The sequence below is a fragment of the Tachysurus fulvidraco genome, chromosome 3, assembly GCF_022655615.1.
Source record: "Tachysurus fulvidraco isolate hzauxx_2018 chromosome 3, HZAU_PFXX_2.0, whole genome shotgun sequence".
Classification (NCBI taxonomy): Eukaryota; Metazoa; Chordata; class Actinopteri; order Siluriformes; family Bagridae; genus Tachysurus; species Tachysurus fulvidraco.
Genome location: NC_062520.1, coordinates 14,171,205 through 14,191,265, shown reverse-complemented (window position 1 = coordinate 14,191,265; position 20,061 = coordinate 14,171,205). Strand labels below are relative to the sequence as shown.

Genomic DNA, 20,061 nt, shown 5'->3' with positions numbered 1-20,061 from the left:
CTTGGAAAATCATGTCTACATGAAGCGCCTCTCGTGCACATTGTCCAGGCGCGAACATGTTTGGGCTAGACCCCATTGTGAAGGGAAACTGGAACTGCATAAACATCCTATACAATTGTGTACTTTCAGAAGTGACAGTCAGGTGTCCTTGAATGTATAAGTTGAGGATCACAGCTACTTCATCTCCCCAATGGCAGAATTATTACTACAGATGTTATTAATAAACGTTTCTATCAGAAGCATTTATTACAAATACTGCATTGTCATAAAGAGACATTACTGGAAGATCACTGTACCTACTGTAGGTGCTTCAAACCCCAAGTGTGGAAGTTATATGTAGTTCACAGAACATTTTCATACTAAGCCATCAGTATTGTGTGCATGTTCAAAATACTCGAAGATTCAGTCTCTCTAAAATATATACTAGTGTCACTTCTAATAATAGACTGCTGTCTCTTTAGACATTTGACCATCAGACAAACAAAATGAGGGAAAAGTTGCAACTAAAAATTATTAAAAAAAAAAAAGAATTATGAGATTCGTTGACAGTTGGAATGTACTTTCAGTAATGCAAGCCTGTACAAAATGACTTCTACTTGAATACAATCCTTGCAGAAACACTTGGATATGCATCCTTTTGATTTATAATATTAGATTCATGTCCAACCAAAGAAGAACAATCGCTTTCCTTAATGTTCATGGATCAAATTTATGTTGAACATAAGTCTTCCAAATGATTTTCTTGGAGTTAAATTCAAAAGTGATTCATTAATCAGCTATCTTAACTAAGTTCATACAACAGGAAGCAGCAGTCCATCATCCTCCCACAATGTACAGTAGGTGAAACCGCCTCTACATCATTGCTGCATTTGCTACGTGAAAGGGATTACTGCAATCCCTTTCACACTTTATCTAAATACTCAACAATAATGCAGTAATAAATAACATCAGATCCCTTCGGGCTGGCCTGAGGTAAGATATAAATGAAAGCACATTTAAAAAAACAGACAAGAAGCATGCTTTTTTAATTGAAATCACATTCTGAGGTAATGTAAGTTTTAAAAGAAGTTTTAAAAGAAAATGAAATTAAAACGAATACATAGTATAAATGCGCTCATTTCAAAACTGAAATTTCATCCAACATTCTCCTTTGTTTGATGCAGTTCTTTTCCGCTGCCTTTTCCGTTCTTTTTGGTGATGCCACTAAAGTATTTCTCCCTGAAGGAGTTATGGCCTTGGTACGGGTTGAAGCGTGGGTCTGCTAACTGTGCTAGCATATCTGCCTTCTGCAAGAAAACACAAGTGTATGTTAATATGACAGCATATTTTTTTTTATTATTTGATATTTCATACTACTAGTAGGCCATGATGTTTTTGGCATAATGTTTGACTTGCTGTCCAAGCAACAGTATTTATTGAACACTTTTTTGGAGAATGCAGCAAGATGTTCCACATACAAGACTTGTTTTTATTTTGCATAACTGCACAGACATTATTAAAAAACGGACACTAATGGACATTTTCAACATAAGATTTTGTTGTTCGAAATTACTGCAGTCTAGAGTGCCCCTATCATATTCTCTTTTTTTGTTGTAATTATAGTCCCAAAAGAGGGCTGTTACACATTCACATTTTCTTTAGGAAATGTACCATTCTAGTTGTAATTATAGTCCCAAAAGAGGGCTGTAAGTCTGTTAATTTTGTAAATTCATTATAATTCAAGAACACCAAAAATGATAAACCACTACACCAAGGACAATTCATTAACAAAAGCAATTTCTATTCTGCTATTTTGTTTGTGTAGTTCTTAAATCTCAGTGAAATGTGTAATGACAAAAGTATGAAGCTCCTCAGTTTTTCCTGTATGAAGTTGAGGCCAGGTTGTTAGTAGGGCCTAGTGATGAAGGCCAGGAAGAAAACACATAACGAGGTGCCAGAGACATGAAGAACTGGAAGTGACTAATCCACCACTTTGCATCATCAGTGCCACCTTCAACTATTTCCATCCATTTTACACGTTGTTTCTGCCAGTCAGGCTGAAGCCAGTCTAACCCCAACACCGAAAACCCCAAATAACAGTGAGTTAAAGTTGTGTGTGTGTGTGTGTATGTGGAAACAATGGGAACCAAGCCTTCATCAAGCCCTTAGTGTTGTTTGACAAACTAACACAGTGAAGTTTCGAACAACTTCACAACACTCTGAATATCTGATACTAGTACAATACAGATCCAGTTTTCATTTCTCAATTACTTGTACCTGTTAATTAACCATGAACACTTAGACAATGTTTAACATTTTCACATAAATCGCCATCTTGCACTACTAAAATTTTAACTAAAATTGAGAAGGGGATAAATCAGCTTTGTTTGTTGTTTTTTATGGCAACAATCTAGGAATAAAAGAAATGTCAATGATTTATTAGCAATTTTTTTTGAAAAGCTGATGGATACGGCCTGCAGTTCCATTTATTGCATTTAGCAGACGCTCTTTTCCAGTACGACTTACAGGAGTGCCTTGTATTCTCTATCGAAATAATATCCTCATGCTAGTTCACTAGGTCAAAGACTAATAATGCAGTCAGTGTAAAAATGCCTGTTTAACAATAACACAAGAAATTACTTTCTTGTACTTTCTTTCTTGAATATTAGACAAAGTATTAGTTTAGTTTTTTCAATAAAGAGGTAGTGCTTTAGTCTTCTTTTAATGACATGGAGTGACTCAGATATTTGGACAGCCAAGGGACCTTCATGCCACAATCTGGGTGACAGAACAGACAGAAGCATTGATGCTTGTCTGCTTTGTGCCCTAAGGGGTGTTGGGTCCAATCAAGCTGTACTAGAGGCACACGGTATAGAGCTGGGTCTGGTTTTAAAGTGCATTAAAGTAGGTGTTTGCTGGTCCTTTTTGGCTTTGATGCTATGACACCTTTCTAACTTTACCCGTTTTCTATTTTTATTATATTTTGCCAGATTTTATGTTGTTGCTAATGTGACTTCTTTATTAGTCCAAAATCTTTCCTAGTTATGATTTTCATGTCATGTCTAATGTCTGTCTTTTTCTATTTGAAATTAAATCACATTGTGAGTATTCTCATAAAGGAAAAAATAACTATACAACATTTTGATTTAATGTTACTAGGAATGAGTACGATATGACTGATGTGGAATTTATATTTTTTCTGTTTTATATACAAAAAAAAGGTCAAGTGTATGGAACTGTGTTTCAAAGTATGGAAAATGGAAATTCACATAACGCTGTCCCATTTTCACAAGGAAGAACACCGCTGTCTTTACTGTCCTACCAATCACATGATCTGAGCAATTATTTATGCATTAAAATAGCACACAAATTGCTAAATAAAACATTTATAAAGAGACAAAGTTTCACAAATGTTGAATTTAGTACTACTGTTTCAGCAGGAAGCAAGCCTCATAAAAAAGACCGAGAAACTCTGAGTGGATAAATTACAGATGTCTGAACTTACATGAAAAATAACATATGTCATGCAAACTAAATATTTATTTCTAAGAAACCCGAAGCAAAAATATACTCTTGGCTGAGAACTGCAGTCGTGATCACATGAAAGTGATCAGGCTCTCCTGAAAATAAGGTGGGGGAAAACAGCAGCAATGGTATGAGCTATGAAACGTGACACGTTATGTGTTTCCAGGTCTGATGTGTGAGCTGCTTGAGACACATGCCAGTCTTCACAGATAAAATACTGCCCCTTTATGTGTGAATGATTCACACAGGCATTTATGGGAACAATTTGGGGGTTTGAAGTGAAACGGTTGTCAAATACAAAGATTAATTATTTTCTGTACAGTGTATGTTTGAGACATTAAAGTGAGGTATAAAAAAAAAACGAGTCAACCGCAGCCAGATGGTGAGATTTGCAGGATTATTAACTAACACATCTGAAAACATATATTCTAATGAAACACAGAAACAAACCTCTGGTTCCTTGGTCTTCCCCATAGTGATAAGCCTTCGGGACGTGTGGCTGGACAGAGTTTGCTCACAGTTGCTGATAAGTGTGAGGCACGGGTGTGACGGCACCATCTCTTCACAGTACCTAGGACACAAATGAAACGTATCATCATTCGTCACGCTATGTTTAAATGACTGTTCAGTTTCTATGTGCGTCTGACATGGAGCCGGGATTTCAGTGACAGCAGCAAGTAACTCAATTCTACATAAATTAGAAGCCACAAATCCAGACTAATTGACTTGATTCCTGTTGTGGATGTAGTCTGACGTTTTTCAGTTTCCTTCAATTTTCCACAAACAACTTCAACTTTTATTCCTCCAGTGACTGGATCTGAATTACTTAACAGTATACAGAACTGGAACTATACGCAGTAGAAATTATGACTATATGTAGCTAGTACACTTTATAGCTAGTTGCAATATAAGCTAGCTTCGCTTAGTACATCTAGCTTGTAGTGTAAGATAAGATAAGATAAGAAGATAAGAAACCTTTATTTGTCCCACAATGGGGAAATGATTGTGTATGTGACAAATACAATTTGAATACATCAACATGATTTGATCATGTATTTTTAAAAGCTCTGAATAAAACCAAACACTGATCTCACACTTGAGCTGAGAATCAACCCACAACACAGGTTCTCCATGCACGTTTTCATTGAATACATTTTATACTCCAGTTATAGTTCTTATCAGTGGCAACATCTTCCTGAGATTTCACATGCAAATATGTGACCTGATCAATCCCACTGTACATAATTCAACCTTGTAATTCTAAGCTTGTTTAAATTTAGTAAAAGCAATGAGAAACATTATTCTTTCATTTAAACGAAACATAATATTTTTTTCTTAAATCTGACTGCCCACATATTCCTTTTTCTCCTTTTCTATTAATGAATGTTTAAATTGTTAGGGTTCTAAGACAATAAAACATTCTTGACATATATAAGATATATAGTTTCTCATCAAAACAAAACTATGCCCAAACTAAATCACTGGACAAAGCATGCCTTCAAGCAAACACAGAAGCAATCGTGAGAAATTGCTTTTGTTATCGGAACAAAAAAACAACCTTTTTTGTGTTACGTGAACTTGTGCAGTTCATGACGTCTTCCCATCCCTTTCATGTTTCCCCTGCCCCAGAGATCATTAATACTAGCCACTGACAGATATACATACAACCTCCGTTCAGAGGTTTACAGTACATGGTGCTGCTGCTGTCACCAAGGAGAACTATTAACCATGCCTTCGTTCCGGGAAAGTGCGCTCTGGAGCCAGTTATAGAAATCACCTGACAGCTCTCCTCTTCAGAATATAGACCTGTGAGTCAGAGTGGATTGATGTCACGGCTGCTGCTGAATGCTTTAATAAGACTGATTAAGTCAGAACTCATGTGGATTACATTCAGTTGGCTTTAAGACCTGTGGTGCCTGTGCTGTTTTAAGAGCCAGACATATTTCACCTGAGCCAATGTTTGTTAGGATTAAGCAGTGAAGGCCAAGACAACAGCGATGAGAGGAAAGCTTTCACACGATTTATTAGCTTGCATGTTTTTTGCTTTGTGCTATGGTGTACAGCTTATAGGACTTTGTGCATCCGATCTACAACTGCTACCGAACAGGCACACCATTTATCTTGAAACAGTTATTAGAAAATTTGATTAGATATTAACAAGTACACTGATGTGATTTTCTCTATAATTCAAAACTAAGATGAAAACAAATTGACCTTTCAGCCCAAAATAAAAGTAAACTCACAACATTTAACCCATATTTGGTGTTCAGGTCGAACTGAAATTTATTGTAAAATATCCGCATTTGCAGATACATTTTTGAGAGCTGTATTTTATAGCCATGTTCTATTGTTGTTCATCACTTGTATTAGCTAAATCAGGTCAAAATAATAAACAGGTATAACAACATTATTCCATTTAATTTTTTTTCAAGATTTATGCCACGAGTTCATTATAGTACGTATTTGGTTACACAAATTATAACTTTATCACAAAAGCGAATGACACGCACAGTTTTGTTAAATGTGATCTAGTAATTGCAAACATCAATCCCAAATGTTATCTATATTGTTTGGGATTGAGATTAAGACGTGTCGCATATTCTAACTCACACTGACTCATATTTGTGCTGCTCTGGTGACTTACAAGACATGGCAGAAGAAATTACAGTTTTACAAGCCTGCATACATGCTAAGCAGAAGCTGATGTTAGTCTTTTTTAATGAAAGATTTGTCAGATAGACACATATGTTCTGGCCAAAGAACATAAAACATATGTTCTGTCAGAGATTAATGCTGTAGTTACTGGAAAATCAAAACAGCTCTGACATCAATAAAGTGGAAAAGGAGGCAAGCTCAAGAAGAGCGTGTATGTGTATGTGTATGTGTGTGTGTGTGCGCGCGTGTGTGTGTGAAAGCATGGCATATATTGTGCTGAATCTTTTCTGAGGTGTTCAATTCAGTAGGAGTTGATGATGGTAAGCTCACTGGTCAAACCTTTGTGTTCCCCTTGGGAAAATCCACTGATTCCCGAACTGACTGTGGGCTTCCCAGTAGCACCGCAGCCCCACATTACTGTTGCACTCATCCATTCTTTAGACATTGCTGTTTATAAACACCAGCGTTGCTACATACACAGTTACTCTAAATACAGTTAAATAGTCAAAGAGATCCTGGAGATCATCAGTAAGAGTAAGAACTACTTATAGACCCCCTGTTCCTTTTTCCTTATCTGCTTAGTTCCAGTATGAGGTTGTTAGTTTGACACAGCAGAAAATAAGCCAATTGGAAATGCATTAGTCAGTCCCACCAGGATGTCATGGATTTTGCGATCGCAGAATGAACACAAAACTCTGCCATATTCTGAGAAGCTTGTCATTTTTCTAAATTACAGCAGATTTTCAGCACATTTGAGTCAAAGATGCATAAAGTGGTGTTATCACAGCACACATTTAGCCAAAGTGCTCTTCGATTCATGTGCATCTAACATGAGTACAGCTAACCTAGAACGTAATTACATATGTGAATTCACTGCTAATAATTTAAAAGCAGACTCTTGTGCTTGTAATTTCGAATTCAAGCAGTTTTTCCACACATTTGGGGAAAAGATATACACCACAATCAAACAAAAAAGACAAGAAATCCTGGAGGGACTGATAAGAGTTAGTTCAGAATAAGTTTCACGAATTGACGGATAACATGATCGACAGGCAAGCGAAGGCAATTCCAAACACATAATTAAAAGCCATATGAATGGAAGATGAACATCATCAACTCTTACTGACCTAACATTCACTGAGCCCACCTTTATAAGACATTTGTTCTAACGCTCTAAAACCAGACAAAGATCCATCTGCATATATAACTGGAACTTGGCCTCCGCTGAGGTCGGTGTGGTCACGGCTCTCACTTAAATCCCTTTATGTCTGTCATCGGAGCCTGACACTTTCAGGTCAATTGAAACAGGACACCAATATCATCCCTAAATTAGAACATGACTTTATGAAATCTACACATGCATTACTATGGATTAGCCACGACTCACTTCCCTGAATGTCACCCAGGACGAGAAGGGCTTCATTATTATAATTCTTCAGACAGGGAACAAAACAATACTTTTAACTTCCAACATTACCACAGACCACATAAACAAGCCTAATATGTAACTGCCTGAGTCCGTAAACCTGACGAGTTTCCCAACAAAGATAAAACATCCATTGATTGCGGTTTTCATATGTCAGATGAGGTAAGTGCTGACTGTAAAAACTGATCACACGCCTCTTCCTCAGTTTTGCTCATAAGCCCTGTAATCAGCGTCCGAGTGGACACGTCTGTGTGTAGTCAGCATCCGCATGAACAGAGTGGAATGTCCCTTATTCCCACCTGCTCTACAGCCAGCAGGCCTCAGCAGGTCAAAATGAACAAACTCGTACTTTTCGAGCAGGTTACAGCTCTCACAAAGCGCCACGCTGCCCCCTAGTGGAAAGGTCTGCCATAAAACTAAAGGGTTGACTGTAGAGATAAATGACATCAGCTCGTCTTCACTCTGCCCATTGCTAAACAGAGTATAGACATGTTAATATTTCAGTAAGAGATGCAGAACAATAACTATTACTTACTCTGGTCTGTAAACCGGTAGCCAGTAAACCAGGCGTCCGCCCAGGACCAAGTGATGAACTGCAAAATTCAGGAGGTCAGCAAAGATGTCACTTAGATGGTATTCCATGGAAACAGGAACATGACTCTCACCAGCACTGCACCACATGACAACATGAAACGACACAACATGACAAAACACAGCAGCGCATTAATACACAGAGCTTCGTTCAAACATCTTACATAAAGTATACAAAACAGGGACGTCAGTAATGTATATAAAGTATAACAAACTGTTTCATTGGTTTGTTGTAGGAAATAAGACAAATGATGGCAGAAAAAACATGCTGCACATTTATTTGTGATTTATTTTATTTATTTATTTTACATCTAACTGTAGTATTGTTTCTACCAAAAATATTTCTTTTGTGGTTATTCTTGGCATTTCATGTTACAAAAAAAAAAAATAATAAAAAAAATAAAAATAATAATAATAATAATAATAATAATAATAATAATAGGGGGAAAAAATTACCCAATGAAGTTAAATGGAAAAAACAGAACAGATAAATAAATGCCTTTTTCATTGCCTACTTTGGCAAACATTTCACAGTGCTAATTTTTTTTTTTTTTTTTTTTTTTGCACAAAATACCTTGGATGGAAAACTTAGCTAATGTTACACTAAGTACAAAATAAGCAAGGCAAGTTTCACAAGAGGCTGATTACAACTATTAACATAATGTGTGTGCTAAATATCTAAATGCATGTTTCCTAAAATACTTGGTTCATGAAACCTAGCAAATGGATCTTGACTTTTTATGTGTTGTAGCCAGCACTAGCTTTTACAGAGCATGATACAACAGACTGTAAATTCTTTATATCTGACTATTTTGTCAAAAGCATTTTACTGTTTGAGAACCATTTTAAAGGACAATACATGACTTACATATGATGCACAAACATCACCAGTATTTGTTGCATGGCTGATAATTTAATCGATCATGTTGATTTAATTGAAATAAAATGAACTGGGAGAAGCAGAATACACTTACAAAGTCTCAGGAGGAGTCGTGATCTCTTTGTGAGAACCCGTCCGCCTTGTTGATTCACGAATTCCATACGGAGCTGAAAAGTGGCCAAAATAGAAAATAGAAGAGTTCTAGTGCTAGAAACATAACATGTAATAAATGATAGATAGAATAGAGAGTGTCAGTGTCACAATGATTAAATAAATTGTGTTGTAGTGGTGGCTTAAACAATTAAGGCTCTGGGTTGTTGATCAGAGGATCGGGATTCAAACCCCAGCAATGTGAAGCTGCCAATGTTGGGCCCTTGAGCAAGGCCCTTAACCCTGTTTGCTCCAGTGGTGCTGGATCATAGCTGACACTGCACTTTGACCTCATCCTCCAAAGTTGGGATAAATAAAGAAAATATTTCACTGTGCTGTAATGTATAAGACAATATAAAGACTTCTATTCTAAAGAAAGCATATATTCACTAAGCACATTATTAGGACCACCTGTACACCTATTCATGCAATGATCTAATCAGATGATCATGTGGCAGAAGTGCAATGCAGAAAATCACAGATACGGGCCAAGAGCTTTGGGTAATATTCACAACCACCATCAGAATGGTTGAAAAAATGTGATCTCGATTGCTGGTGCCAGATTAGCTGATTTATAGAACCGCTGATCTCCTGGCATTTTCACACTCGACATTCTCGAGCTTACTAGAATGGTGCAATTTAAAAAATAAAAATAAAAATAAAAAAATCCACTGGCACAGAGAAGCCTTGTTGATGAAAGAAGACTATATAGAACAAGCAGATGGGTAAATGCTACAGCAACACACTTAACCACTCTACAATTGTGGTGAGCAGAAAAGTCTTGCATGCACATGTTGAAGTACATTGAGCCCTATCCAGAATTCATAAAGTGCTCAGGGTGTGTAGAAGCAAGTAAATAGCATAAGTGATTATATATTATATTTCAGAGTCTCTCTCTCTCTCTCTCTCTCTCTCTCTCTCTCTCTCTCTCTCTCATTTATATCAAATACACATTTTCTGATTGATCAGTTTGTGATAGATATTGAAAATTTGCTGCTGGATTCCATAAATAAACATTTATATACAAAATAAAATTAAAAATATTCTGTGCAACGATACAGACCATACTGTGCTTATTGCAGGACATGAAACATAAAAAAATATAAAACACAGATTACAGATTACTTATAATTAGAATATACATAATCAGCTGTGAGATACAGCAGCAAATCATATCCATGCACCTGCACCTCCTTCATGAAATACTTGGCAGTTGATTTCTCCTGATAATAATCACCTCAGAAATATTTTTATCCCATTCCTATAAATCTACAACGTCCTATAAAATATTAGAGTAAACACTTCGGAAAATTGGACCCGTCTCGAAGGTTTCCTCACCGCACATTATCAGGTAATGTTACGTTCCTTATTATTTTGTTGTGTATTGATGTGACCAGTACACTTCTTGCTCTATGTTACTTATAAATCTTGTTCTGTGTTATGTGTAGAAACAGTGTTGTTTGACTCCTACAGCCGTAATTATTTCTATTCTCATTAGAGTCTGGTTCCTCTCAGTGCTTCTTCCTCTTGTCATCTCATGCAGCCTTTCCTTGCACCTCACCTCTGGCTTCTTCTTTAGTGATTTAAATCTACATCTGGATTTCTGTATAGCTGCTTTGAGACACTGTCTACTGTTAGGTGCTAAACAAATAAAACTGACAGAAAAAAAGGAACTGAACTGAACAGACAAGTGCAAACAGAATAAAGTTCAAAGCATTGAATTTCACAGTACAGATGTCCACGTGAGCTACCGGACACAAATCATAGCAATAGCCAACTGAAAAATCTGAACCATCTGGATTCATTTGCATTATTGACAAAATTCCATACAAATCTGAGTACATTTCTAAGTGTTCCTCACAAATGTAGGGGAAATAACAGCAGTTTAAAATCACATCAGAGATAGGGAGAGGAAGAGAAAGGGAGAGAGAGAAAGGGAGAGAGAGAGAGAGAGAGAGAGAGAGAGAGAGGGAGATGAAGAGAGAGAGATAGAGGGAGAGGGAGTGGGGGAGGGAGAAAGAGAGAGGGAGAGAGAGAGAAAGGGAGAGAGAGAGACAGAGAGGGAGATGGAGAGAAAGGGAGAGAGAGAGCGAGAGATAGAGGGAGAGAAATGGAGATGGACACGAGTGTGAGTGTACTGAAGTGATATATTAATAAAATAATTTTATATTTTAATATATAAGGACTTTAATATAATATATATTATGTAATACACTTCTAGTAATAAACTGAAACAGGTGTGATGTGAAAAGGTATGAAATCCTTCAGCAGAAACATACGGTCTGTAATAATGGCGTCAAACAAGGCCCCTTTCCTCCATGCAGGTTTTGATGCATCAGACACCATGACATCCACATAAAAGCACTCTGTCCCATACTGCCGCAGGTTCGCTCGGATATTCTCATCCGGACCTCTCCATTTCTGATTCTTCCTGCTGGCTTTCCCTGTAATCAAGACATGTTTCTTTATCACTAGGTTTCTCAGAGAATAAATAAGAGATAGAATAAATAAGCACAGCAAGTAGGTTCCAAATAACAAAACGTCTCATTTACCTACTCCATGTATAGTGTTATAATCGATGTCTGTGCCACACACATAAGCTCCAAAGTGTGAGCATGCTACAAGGAGACTACCTAGAGAAGATAAAAAGAAAAAGACAGAAAGAACAACAACAACAAAAAAGTTCAGCAATTTAGTCAGACATTAAAAAAATAAAATAAAAAATCCAAAACTTTTTTTGTTAATGCTTTTAACATTGCATGATCTAAGTTTGCATAGAGAGCTCTGTCCAGACATGCCCAAGTCTTCCACTGAAGCTGGTAGAGAATAAGCACATCTGGCCAGCAGATCTCACACCTCTCAGTGAATCACTGGCACAAAAGCACACGCCTGGCAAAAAGCACAGGCTCTACAAACACACAAAAAGGAGAATGAACCTCAGAACTGTTAAATGTGGTTATAGCCCTAAAACAACATAAGCTCCTGATACAAATATAAATGTTGGTTATTTTCTTCAAGCAGTTTTAACTTTGAACATTTTCGGCTATTAACTTTGACATTAGTCATGTCATGATCTGAGGTTGAATAGAAGCAGCAATTTGAAAGGGAAGACAACTGAAATTAAATCCTATAAATTATCATCACAAAAAAAAACATCTCAAAATCATACTTTGGTAAGTAAAAAACAAATTGGTTTGGTTAATTTAACATGTTACTATGAGACTTACTATAAACTGCAGCATGACTTTCCAGGAAGCTGAGTGATCTGTTCAATTTTCACTCAGATATATTTTTTCATTCATTGGTTTTAATTGTTTTACAAATGTAATAGTATCTATGCTGTATTGCACTGTAATGTATTTAAAATTCAATATAAATAAGATCTATAGAATGTGGCACGGCAGTTTCAGGAGCTTGGGTTGTTTTCTGTCAGGAGTGTCTGTGCATGTTCTTCCCATGTCACTCTGGGTTCTCAGAAAACATAGATTGGCTGTGTTTGTAGAGCCATGCATGTGTGCTTTGTAATTAAAGCTTGTGCATGAGAGTATAAAAAGTGTAGCTTTAGCGGTAAGCTTTATTTTGGATGTAGGAAAGCCAAAGGCATTGGACCTCAGGTGTATGCAATAAACAAATAAATAAATAAATAAATATACAAATCCATGGTAAATATATTTGTACAAATATAAAAACTTAATTAAAAAAAAACAACAACTACTGACTGTGTTGAAAAAATGATGTAAAAATTCAATTAGAAATGAAAATGTATGTTTAAATGTGTGAACCATGGCTTAAACCCCATTGTCTCTCTTTACAGTATATCCTTCTCTGTAAACTGCACGTTGTATACACACTTATACACATGCTGTAAAAATAAGCCTGAACTACACATTATGCTTGACCATTGAGTGTGTTTTATCTCACCTGTTCCAACAAAAGGATCATACACCAAATCATGAGCTTTTACTTTGCCATGATTTGCCATTATAAAAGAAAGGCCTGCATCCATGCTGGTGTTTCCAATGAAGTGCCTCTTCTTCACACTGTGGGAGCGGATTAGTTCTCTCTGCCCATCTGCAATCTGAGAGAAATTAGTATCATTCAATGCCTAAAATGTACTAAAAAAGTACTACTTTAAGAAAATAGAGGTAAGGAGTTCAAATAGTTAAGACAAAACGCACAAAATATTTAGGCTTTAAGTTTTTAAGTACAAGTTTTACTTGGTTATATATTCAGAATTACAATATGACTTGATACCAATTTAGAATCAATTCATAATAATGGCATTTACAGAAAAAGACAAATTTATATAAAGCACTGTCTAAAATAAATTTATTGCCAAAAATGCTCACTTACAAATCTTCCAAAATACATGTAGAAAGGCTCGTCAGGAATGTTATTAGGATCCAATCCATAGTCTTCTAATAAACAGAAAATGTGATCGGGATCCTTCAGATTGACTTTACCTTGAAAGGGGAGAAAGTCCAAGGCCTGTGGGGGAAACGATTAATTTTATGTATTGCTTAATAACTTACCCAGACAACAATAGAGATGATAGAGATAACATTTTTAACTAAAATGTATTTTCACATTAACACCTTGACTTATAGTTTATCTAATGTTAAGTGTGATGTGTATTCAGTACTATGAGTATTAATACCTTTGGAAACAAAACATCTCCTAAACTCAAAATAAAATTTTGCAATAACAGCATACTTACATCTATCTTCTCTATTCTGTCTGTGAACACTAAAGTCTTGTTGAAAGTGTAGACATTGATTTTGTATGTTGATTCTTGTTGTAGAAAAGGCATCTGTGGGCACAAAATGCATGAAAGTTAGTGGGAAGAAATTTGTACAAAATAATAAAATGGTTACATTTACCAATCAATCAAACAATTAACACACACCATGCTCTCTGTGGGATATTCCAGTACTGACGACTTCAGCTCTGAGACTGTTCTTCCATGACCCCAAAGCTCAAATGCAGACCTAAAGGTGTATTTAAATATGTAAAGCAAAACCGTAGCTAAAACCTTTACTGTATAGTTACAGCACAGTGACACAAACTCTTACATTTCTATATCAGTTCAATCATCTGGCAATCACTTTTATTTAAAGCACACTATAACTGATATTGAACAGTCCAAGGATACAGATAGACATTAGTGCAAAACATACAACGTCTTGTGGGAAATGAGCCTTTCTGGCATTCCTTGGATTTTAACCAAACTTTCCAATTACTAACAAAAAACGATCCCACTGAACTATAAGTAATGTACAGTATATAATTTATTCCTTATGCCTATCCTTTGCCTGCAAAACAAACTGATTAGTTTGTCTGCTTAATGTCACTCACACCTACTTGGCACAAACTGTTCTTGCCATCACACTCCTCACGTCATCCTCTGATAGACCATGCAGGCGCCAAAAGGGTGACTGAAAAGGGGGGAATCACACATTGGTTTGTTAACAGAAACGCTGTAAAAATCTAAGCTAAGACAGAAGACAATAAAAATGATCGTACACAGATTTTACAGCATTGCATACATTTCTCTGCATAATTAGACCTAGAAAGCCACAATGTTTCACATGATATATTCGGGTCTATTTTGAAACGTGACATGAACTCACTGACTTCTTACTTCACTACAACACAAATATGAATGTTCTGTTAAAAACACGTGTCATGATTGTTCTACCCTTTCATTGAAGGATTCTGTTGGAACACACTGCCGACCCACAAGAGAAAGCAATGATTTGATCTCCTAAAACAAAACAACAAACAAAATATTATACACATACACACATTTATTTAGCTTGATTAATTAAGTGCTTCTGATTTATTTTAATATTTCTGATGTATTACTCAACTAATAGTCTGATAACATGATTTTACAGTAAGCCATGCTTAAAATTCATAACTTCAAACATCACCGAGCATAAAAAGAAGCTGTGATGTTTAAAAATTCAACATTACATACCGGCAATCTGAAGTCGACACTGTCGTGTGCTAAATGCAGTAAATATTGCCGGCATGTTTTCCCACAGTGTAGCGCCATATCGTAGAGCACCAAACAAAACAGTCCGATAGGCAACGATGCCCACATAAACACAGTTCCTACCTGTCGTCGACACCCAGATATTTACTGTAAGTGTATATAAAGTGTTTTTTTGTTTTGTTTTGTTTTGTTTTTTAAAAAACTTGTTGTCATTTGTGCTTGCTGTTGATCGAAATACTCGGTAAAATATTGGTAAAAGATTTGCTAATGATGCAGCCGATGAAATGTACGTTATTGTTTACATGTTACTTTGAAACTAACAGAAGTTCAATTTTAACCAGTTTTACTGCAGCAGGTAAAATGTTCAAACTCACAAAACACAAACTCGGCGAACTTTTTATGATTCAGCTTAGACTTTTACATTGCTTTTACGGAACAATAAAAAAATATTATTTATTTATTTAGTCTAAGGTATTATTTATTTATTTAGTCTAAGGTATTTCTCCTGCCCTTATTGCCCATAATTGGATAAATAATGCACTAATGCCTTCTATTCATCAGAAGGTACACTATATAAAAAATGTAGTGTAAATAAGCTCGGAAAATGTCAAGAGCTGTATTGAATTATTTACTGTAAATATTTCACTGTATAATTTTAGTATATTGTTATATTATAACCCAAGAAAGACATGTTCCTTAAGCGGCCTTAAGCTCCAAGAAGATGGAGGTGTTCCTTCTATTAATTAACTACAAAATACAGTGTTTTTTTAAAACTATATTTTTAAAACAGTGTATTTTGTATGTCTTGTGATTACACAGTGAAGCTGTATTTTCTGGCAGCTATCACACACATACACAGACACAGATTAAATCAGCTTCTGAGACGTGTAAACCTTCCCTTCCCATTCATAATTATGACTTTGTGGTTGCCTTTATGTGCATTCAACTTGTAAATACGATCTTTCCATTATGATTTGAAGGCACCATAAATACAGCAGGTTCACCTTGTTTGTAATTCTCTTAAAATATTCATAGGAGTGCTGTAGTTGGATCTCCCTGGTGTCCTGTTAACAACACATGAAGCTGAGTATTATCATTCCTGGTCTGTGTCCATCCAAAAGAAAGATGTTATAAAGTGTACCATGGAGACCGACAGGCTATCAAAACCCCCTGAAGACAAAGTAACTTCAGTGAAAGGACTGACACAGACCTGGCAGAAATGGTCTGAAGATCACAAGGATTATCAGAAACACAATCCATTTACTAGTGATGAGGTGATGGCCTTTCGTCCCGTGTGGGGTCAGAAGTACTACGGCAAACCACCGGAGGGATCTCACACTGAGCGCAGAGGGATGGAGGCTCACTCCCACATTGGCAGGGAGGTGACAGAGCTGTGCCAGATTATTAGAGAAATTGGGCAAAGGCGAGGAGACGGGAGACGGGAAATTGAGTTTGGCACGCTGTTTGCACATTATGTCTCAATTTCGAACAAGCTGGTGGGAGTGCTGCTCCGGGCACGGAAACAAGGGCTTGTGCAATTTGAGGGAGAGATGCTGTGGCAAGGGAAAGACGATCGAGTGCTTATCTCACTGCTTCCATAAGCAATTATTAAAATACAAATGAATGATAAAGATTAATCGCTTTTAATTGTATGGAGTGCATTTGGATCAGGCCAATATTCTTGGCTTTTCTCTTACTGAGTTCACAGTTGCAGCAAAACTACAATTCTGTTCTGATTGTGTGGACTTGACTCAGTGACACATGCATTAAGGGAGCAGTGTGTAATCTTTAGAGTATTCTGCAGTCTGCTCAGGAACTTGCAACTGCAGTGAAAACATTTACACGATTTCCCAGCTACCTTTAACCCCTCTGCTGAAATATTTATGCCAGTATTTGTCAGTTTCTGTTTAGGATAAAAGATGGATTTTTTTTTTTTTTTTTTTTTTGCTGTCTTTGGACCATGTTTTCATGGCAGTTTTAAGGTATCCAAGGTGTCTTGTGTAATCTACACATGAATATTTGCATGGACTAAAAACTTATTAATTTGCCCATAGAATATACTGAATATAAAGTGTTAATATAATTTATTAACACTTTATGAAGCAGGTTTTACTGGAAACAAAGTAACAAAACAAACTAACTGTGTTTTCACAATCGAAAGAATGATATTAAATTGATGCACAGGAAAATAAATATAAGAAACAGCTTTTCAGTTTGAGACCCAATACATTTAAATTCACCTCTTTTACTTAAAGCTTTGTTAGCTTTGCCTTTTTTGTGTTTAAATCAGCTGTGGCATATATGCGGCTGGTAATTTTCAGCTGAACATATACCCACAAGTATGGATGTTTATAGCTTCCAAATTTGCTGTAAATTAATTGGAAACGTATAGGTTGGTTTGTTTGCTTATGCAAACATTTTATGACGTTACTAAAAAGAATGATAAATGAGGCCCATTTACTTAACTGAAATTCATTAGAATTAAAATACCCAATAAAAGAATCACATGCTACTAAATCTAAAGATATTGTACTCGGCACAGTATAGGAGTATAGACGAATTTTATCCGGTTATTTGGGCGGACATAGCTACCTAATGTTATCTAGTTACCTACCTAAAATCATATTTGCCAAGGACTGTTCAGTAAACAGATTCTTGTGCACTCACCAGTTAAAATAAAACTGTCCACTTATCAGTCAAAATAACTGTTAATTAAAATGTTCATCCGCCAAAAAGTTTCAGACAGTTGCAAATTTCCAGTCTGTCTGTGGAAAGAGTAAAATATTTAATATATTAATCTTATTCTTTTGGCTTTTCCCTTCAGGGGTCGCCAGAGCGAATCATGTCTCTCCACTTCTCATGTTCTGCATCTTCAACACTTGCACCCACTAGCTTCATATCCTCATTAATTACATCCATATACCTCTTCTTTGGCCTTCCTCTTTGCCTCCTGCCTGGCAGCTCCATGTCCAACATTCTCCTACCAATATACTCACTCTCCCTCCTCTGAACATGTCCAAACCATCTTAATCTGGCCTCCCTAACTTTGTCCCCCAAACGTCCAACATGGGCTGTCCCTCTGATGCACCCGTTCCTAATCCTGTCCAATCTTGTCACTCCCAAAGAGAACCTCAACATCTTCAGCTCAGCTACCTCTAGCTCAGACTCCTGTCTCTTCTTCAGTGACACTGTGTTTAAACCATACGGCATGGCCGGTCTCACCACTGTCCTGTACTTCCCCTTGATTCTCGCTGATTTTTTCCTATCACACAGAACTCCTGACACCTTTCTCTACCCATTCCAACCTGCCAGCACTCGCTTCTTTACCTCTTTCCCACTCTCTCCATTACTCTGGACTATTGACCCCAAGTACACTCCTGTACCTTCTTCACCTCTTCACCCTGTAACCTTACTGTTCCACTTCCCTCCCTTTCATTCACACACATGTACTCAGTCTTAATGAAACAAAACACAAGACAGTGTACACGTTTTATTTGCTTTTGTTGTTTACACAATATTCCTTTCAATATGATGACCTCCACTTATTCTTGAACAGGATACAGATTTCATTTTCTATTTTAATTCCTGAAAATGCCTGAAACACATGAACTACTCAAATACCTCTGCTTCCTCCGTGATTTGTTGGTAATATAACACTAGTAGTCGATGCTATTTTCTGGCTGACTCTCGATTTCTGGCTAAATGGAATAAGAAAAGTGGAGTGTAAAAAAAAAGCAAAAGTTGTTCTGAATAAGCATAAGTCGATTGTTAAGCATACAGTGTATTGCCGTGTTAAACGCAGTGTTGTTATTGTGGGAAGTTCACCACCTTCCTGAGTTTCATTCCAGCTCCTTTCTGGACTGACCTGATCCATCCTGATGCCCTCTGCTGGGGATAGATCTGAGTGGACAGACCATGACATATGGGATTGCTTCAGATAAAACCACATGGAGACAATCATGTCGTCTTTGAACTGCCTTTGCGTTGGTCGGCTTTGTGCTCGGGTCTTCATCAGTGAACATTTGAAGATTCGGCAGGAAGGAATTATTGTTAAAGTCCTCAGGAGCTCTTTGTTGTACAATTCCACTCCACTATAAATAGTTGTAGAAATGACATTATTTTCATTTACATTATTTACTGTCCAGTGTCACCCAAATAAAGATGAGTTCTCTTCTGAGTCTGGTTCCTCTCAAGGTTTCTTGCACATATCATCTCAGGAAATTTCCCTTGCCACGTCACCCCAGGTTTGCTCATCAGGGATAAATGTTAGAGATAAACTGTAACTTAATTTTAAACTTTAAAATGGTTCTTCTATGTTTTACTTATGTAAATCTACTTTGTGACTGCCCATTGTTAAAAGCAAATAAACTGAATTGAATTGAATTAAATAGATCACCTATAAAAGTTAGCAGTGCTTTCCACTGTGCAAGTCTCTCTGTATACAGCACCATACTTTTTTTTCACACTTAAAAGTTTCATAAAAGGTTATAAAACATGACAGACACTTTTATTCAATTTCATTGTTTTACAATAATTAAAAGGTTGCACTTGCCATGATGTAAAAATGCAATACTTGCTTGTGTCTGTTATTTGAAGTTGGTGAAAAAGACTGAGTGATGGAAATAACTAGGTAGGTCTAGGTACAGTACTTCTAACTTTGGAGTGGAGCTTTCAAACTGCAGCAGATGTTAAAAACCTGAAAAATGATAATCACGTCTTTTTATTATTATCTCAGTGTCTCTCACAGGTTCTCAAATAATTCAAGAAAGGGGTATTAAATTAAAACAAAGTTCTATTTAATCAATGCATTCAAATATACAGTACTGTACTGTGACAACCTTCTAAAGGGAGAAGCAG

At 36.5% G+C, this 20,061-nt stretch overlaps 2 protein-coding genes across 3 annotated transcripts; one reads left to right on the top strand and one right to left on the bottom strand.

The window, feature by feature from the left end:
- Positions 1–1,006: 1,006 nt before the first annotated feature.
- On the bottom strand, positions 1,007–15,322 carry trmt11 (tRNA methyltransferase 11 homolog). The gene is made up of 13 exons (XM_027150058.2): positions 15,187–15,322; positions 14,905–14,970; positions 14,568–14,641; positions 14,113–14,194; positions 13,924–14,016; positions 13,560–13,694; positions 13,128–13,284; positions 11,759–11,839; positions 11,486–11,650; positions 9,151–9,223; positions 8,121–8,255; positions 3,955–4,075; positions 1,007–1,286 (listed from the first exon to the last, which is right to left on the bottom strand). Exons 1-13 carry the CDS (start codon positions 15,310–15,312, stop codon positions 1,134–1,136), a joined length of 1,461 nt encoding a protein of 486 aa, XP_027005859.1. The 5' UTR covers positions 15,313–15,322; the 3' UTR covers positions 1,007–1,133.
- si:dkey-29b11.3 (actin-binding Rho-activating protein-like) lies at positions 15,221–18,202 on the top strand. 2 transcript variants are annotated; one of them, XM_027150059.2, is made up of 2 exons: positions 15,221–15,353; positions 16,240–18,202. In XM_027150059.2, the coding sequence occupies exon 2, from the start codon at positions 16,347–16,349 to the stop codon at positions 16,803–16,805; it is 459 nt and encodes a 152-aa protein (XP_027005860.1). In that variant the 5' UTR covers positions 15,221–15,353; positions 16,240–16,346; the 3' UTR covers positions 16,806–18,202. The 2 variants fall into 2 exon arrangements, with proteins under 2 accessions (XP_027005860.1, XP_027005861.1); XM_027150060.2 differs by lacking the exon at positions 15,221–15,353 and adding an exon at positions 15,422–15,559.
- Positions 18,203–20,061: the final 1,859 nt, after the last annotated feature.

Coding starts and splice junctions, on each gene's coding strand:
- trmt11 (XM_027150058.2), bottom strand. CDS start 15,312: ATGTGGGCATCGTTGCCTATCGGACTGTTTTGTTTGGTGCTCTACGAT. Junction 14,971..15,186: donor GTGTCGACTTCAGATTGCCG/GTATGTAATGTT, acceptor GTTTTGTTTTAG/GAGATCAAATCATTGCTTTC. Junction 9,224..11,485: donor TGACGCCATTATTACAGACC/GTATGTTTCTGC, acceptor GCCACTTTTCAG/CTCCGTATGGAATTCGTGAA.
- si:dkey-29b11.3 (XM_027150059.2), top strand. CDS start 16,347: ATGGAGACCGACAGGCTATCAAAACCCCCTGAAGACAAAGTAACTTCA.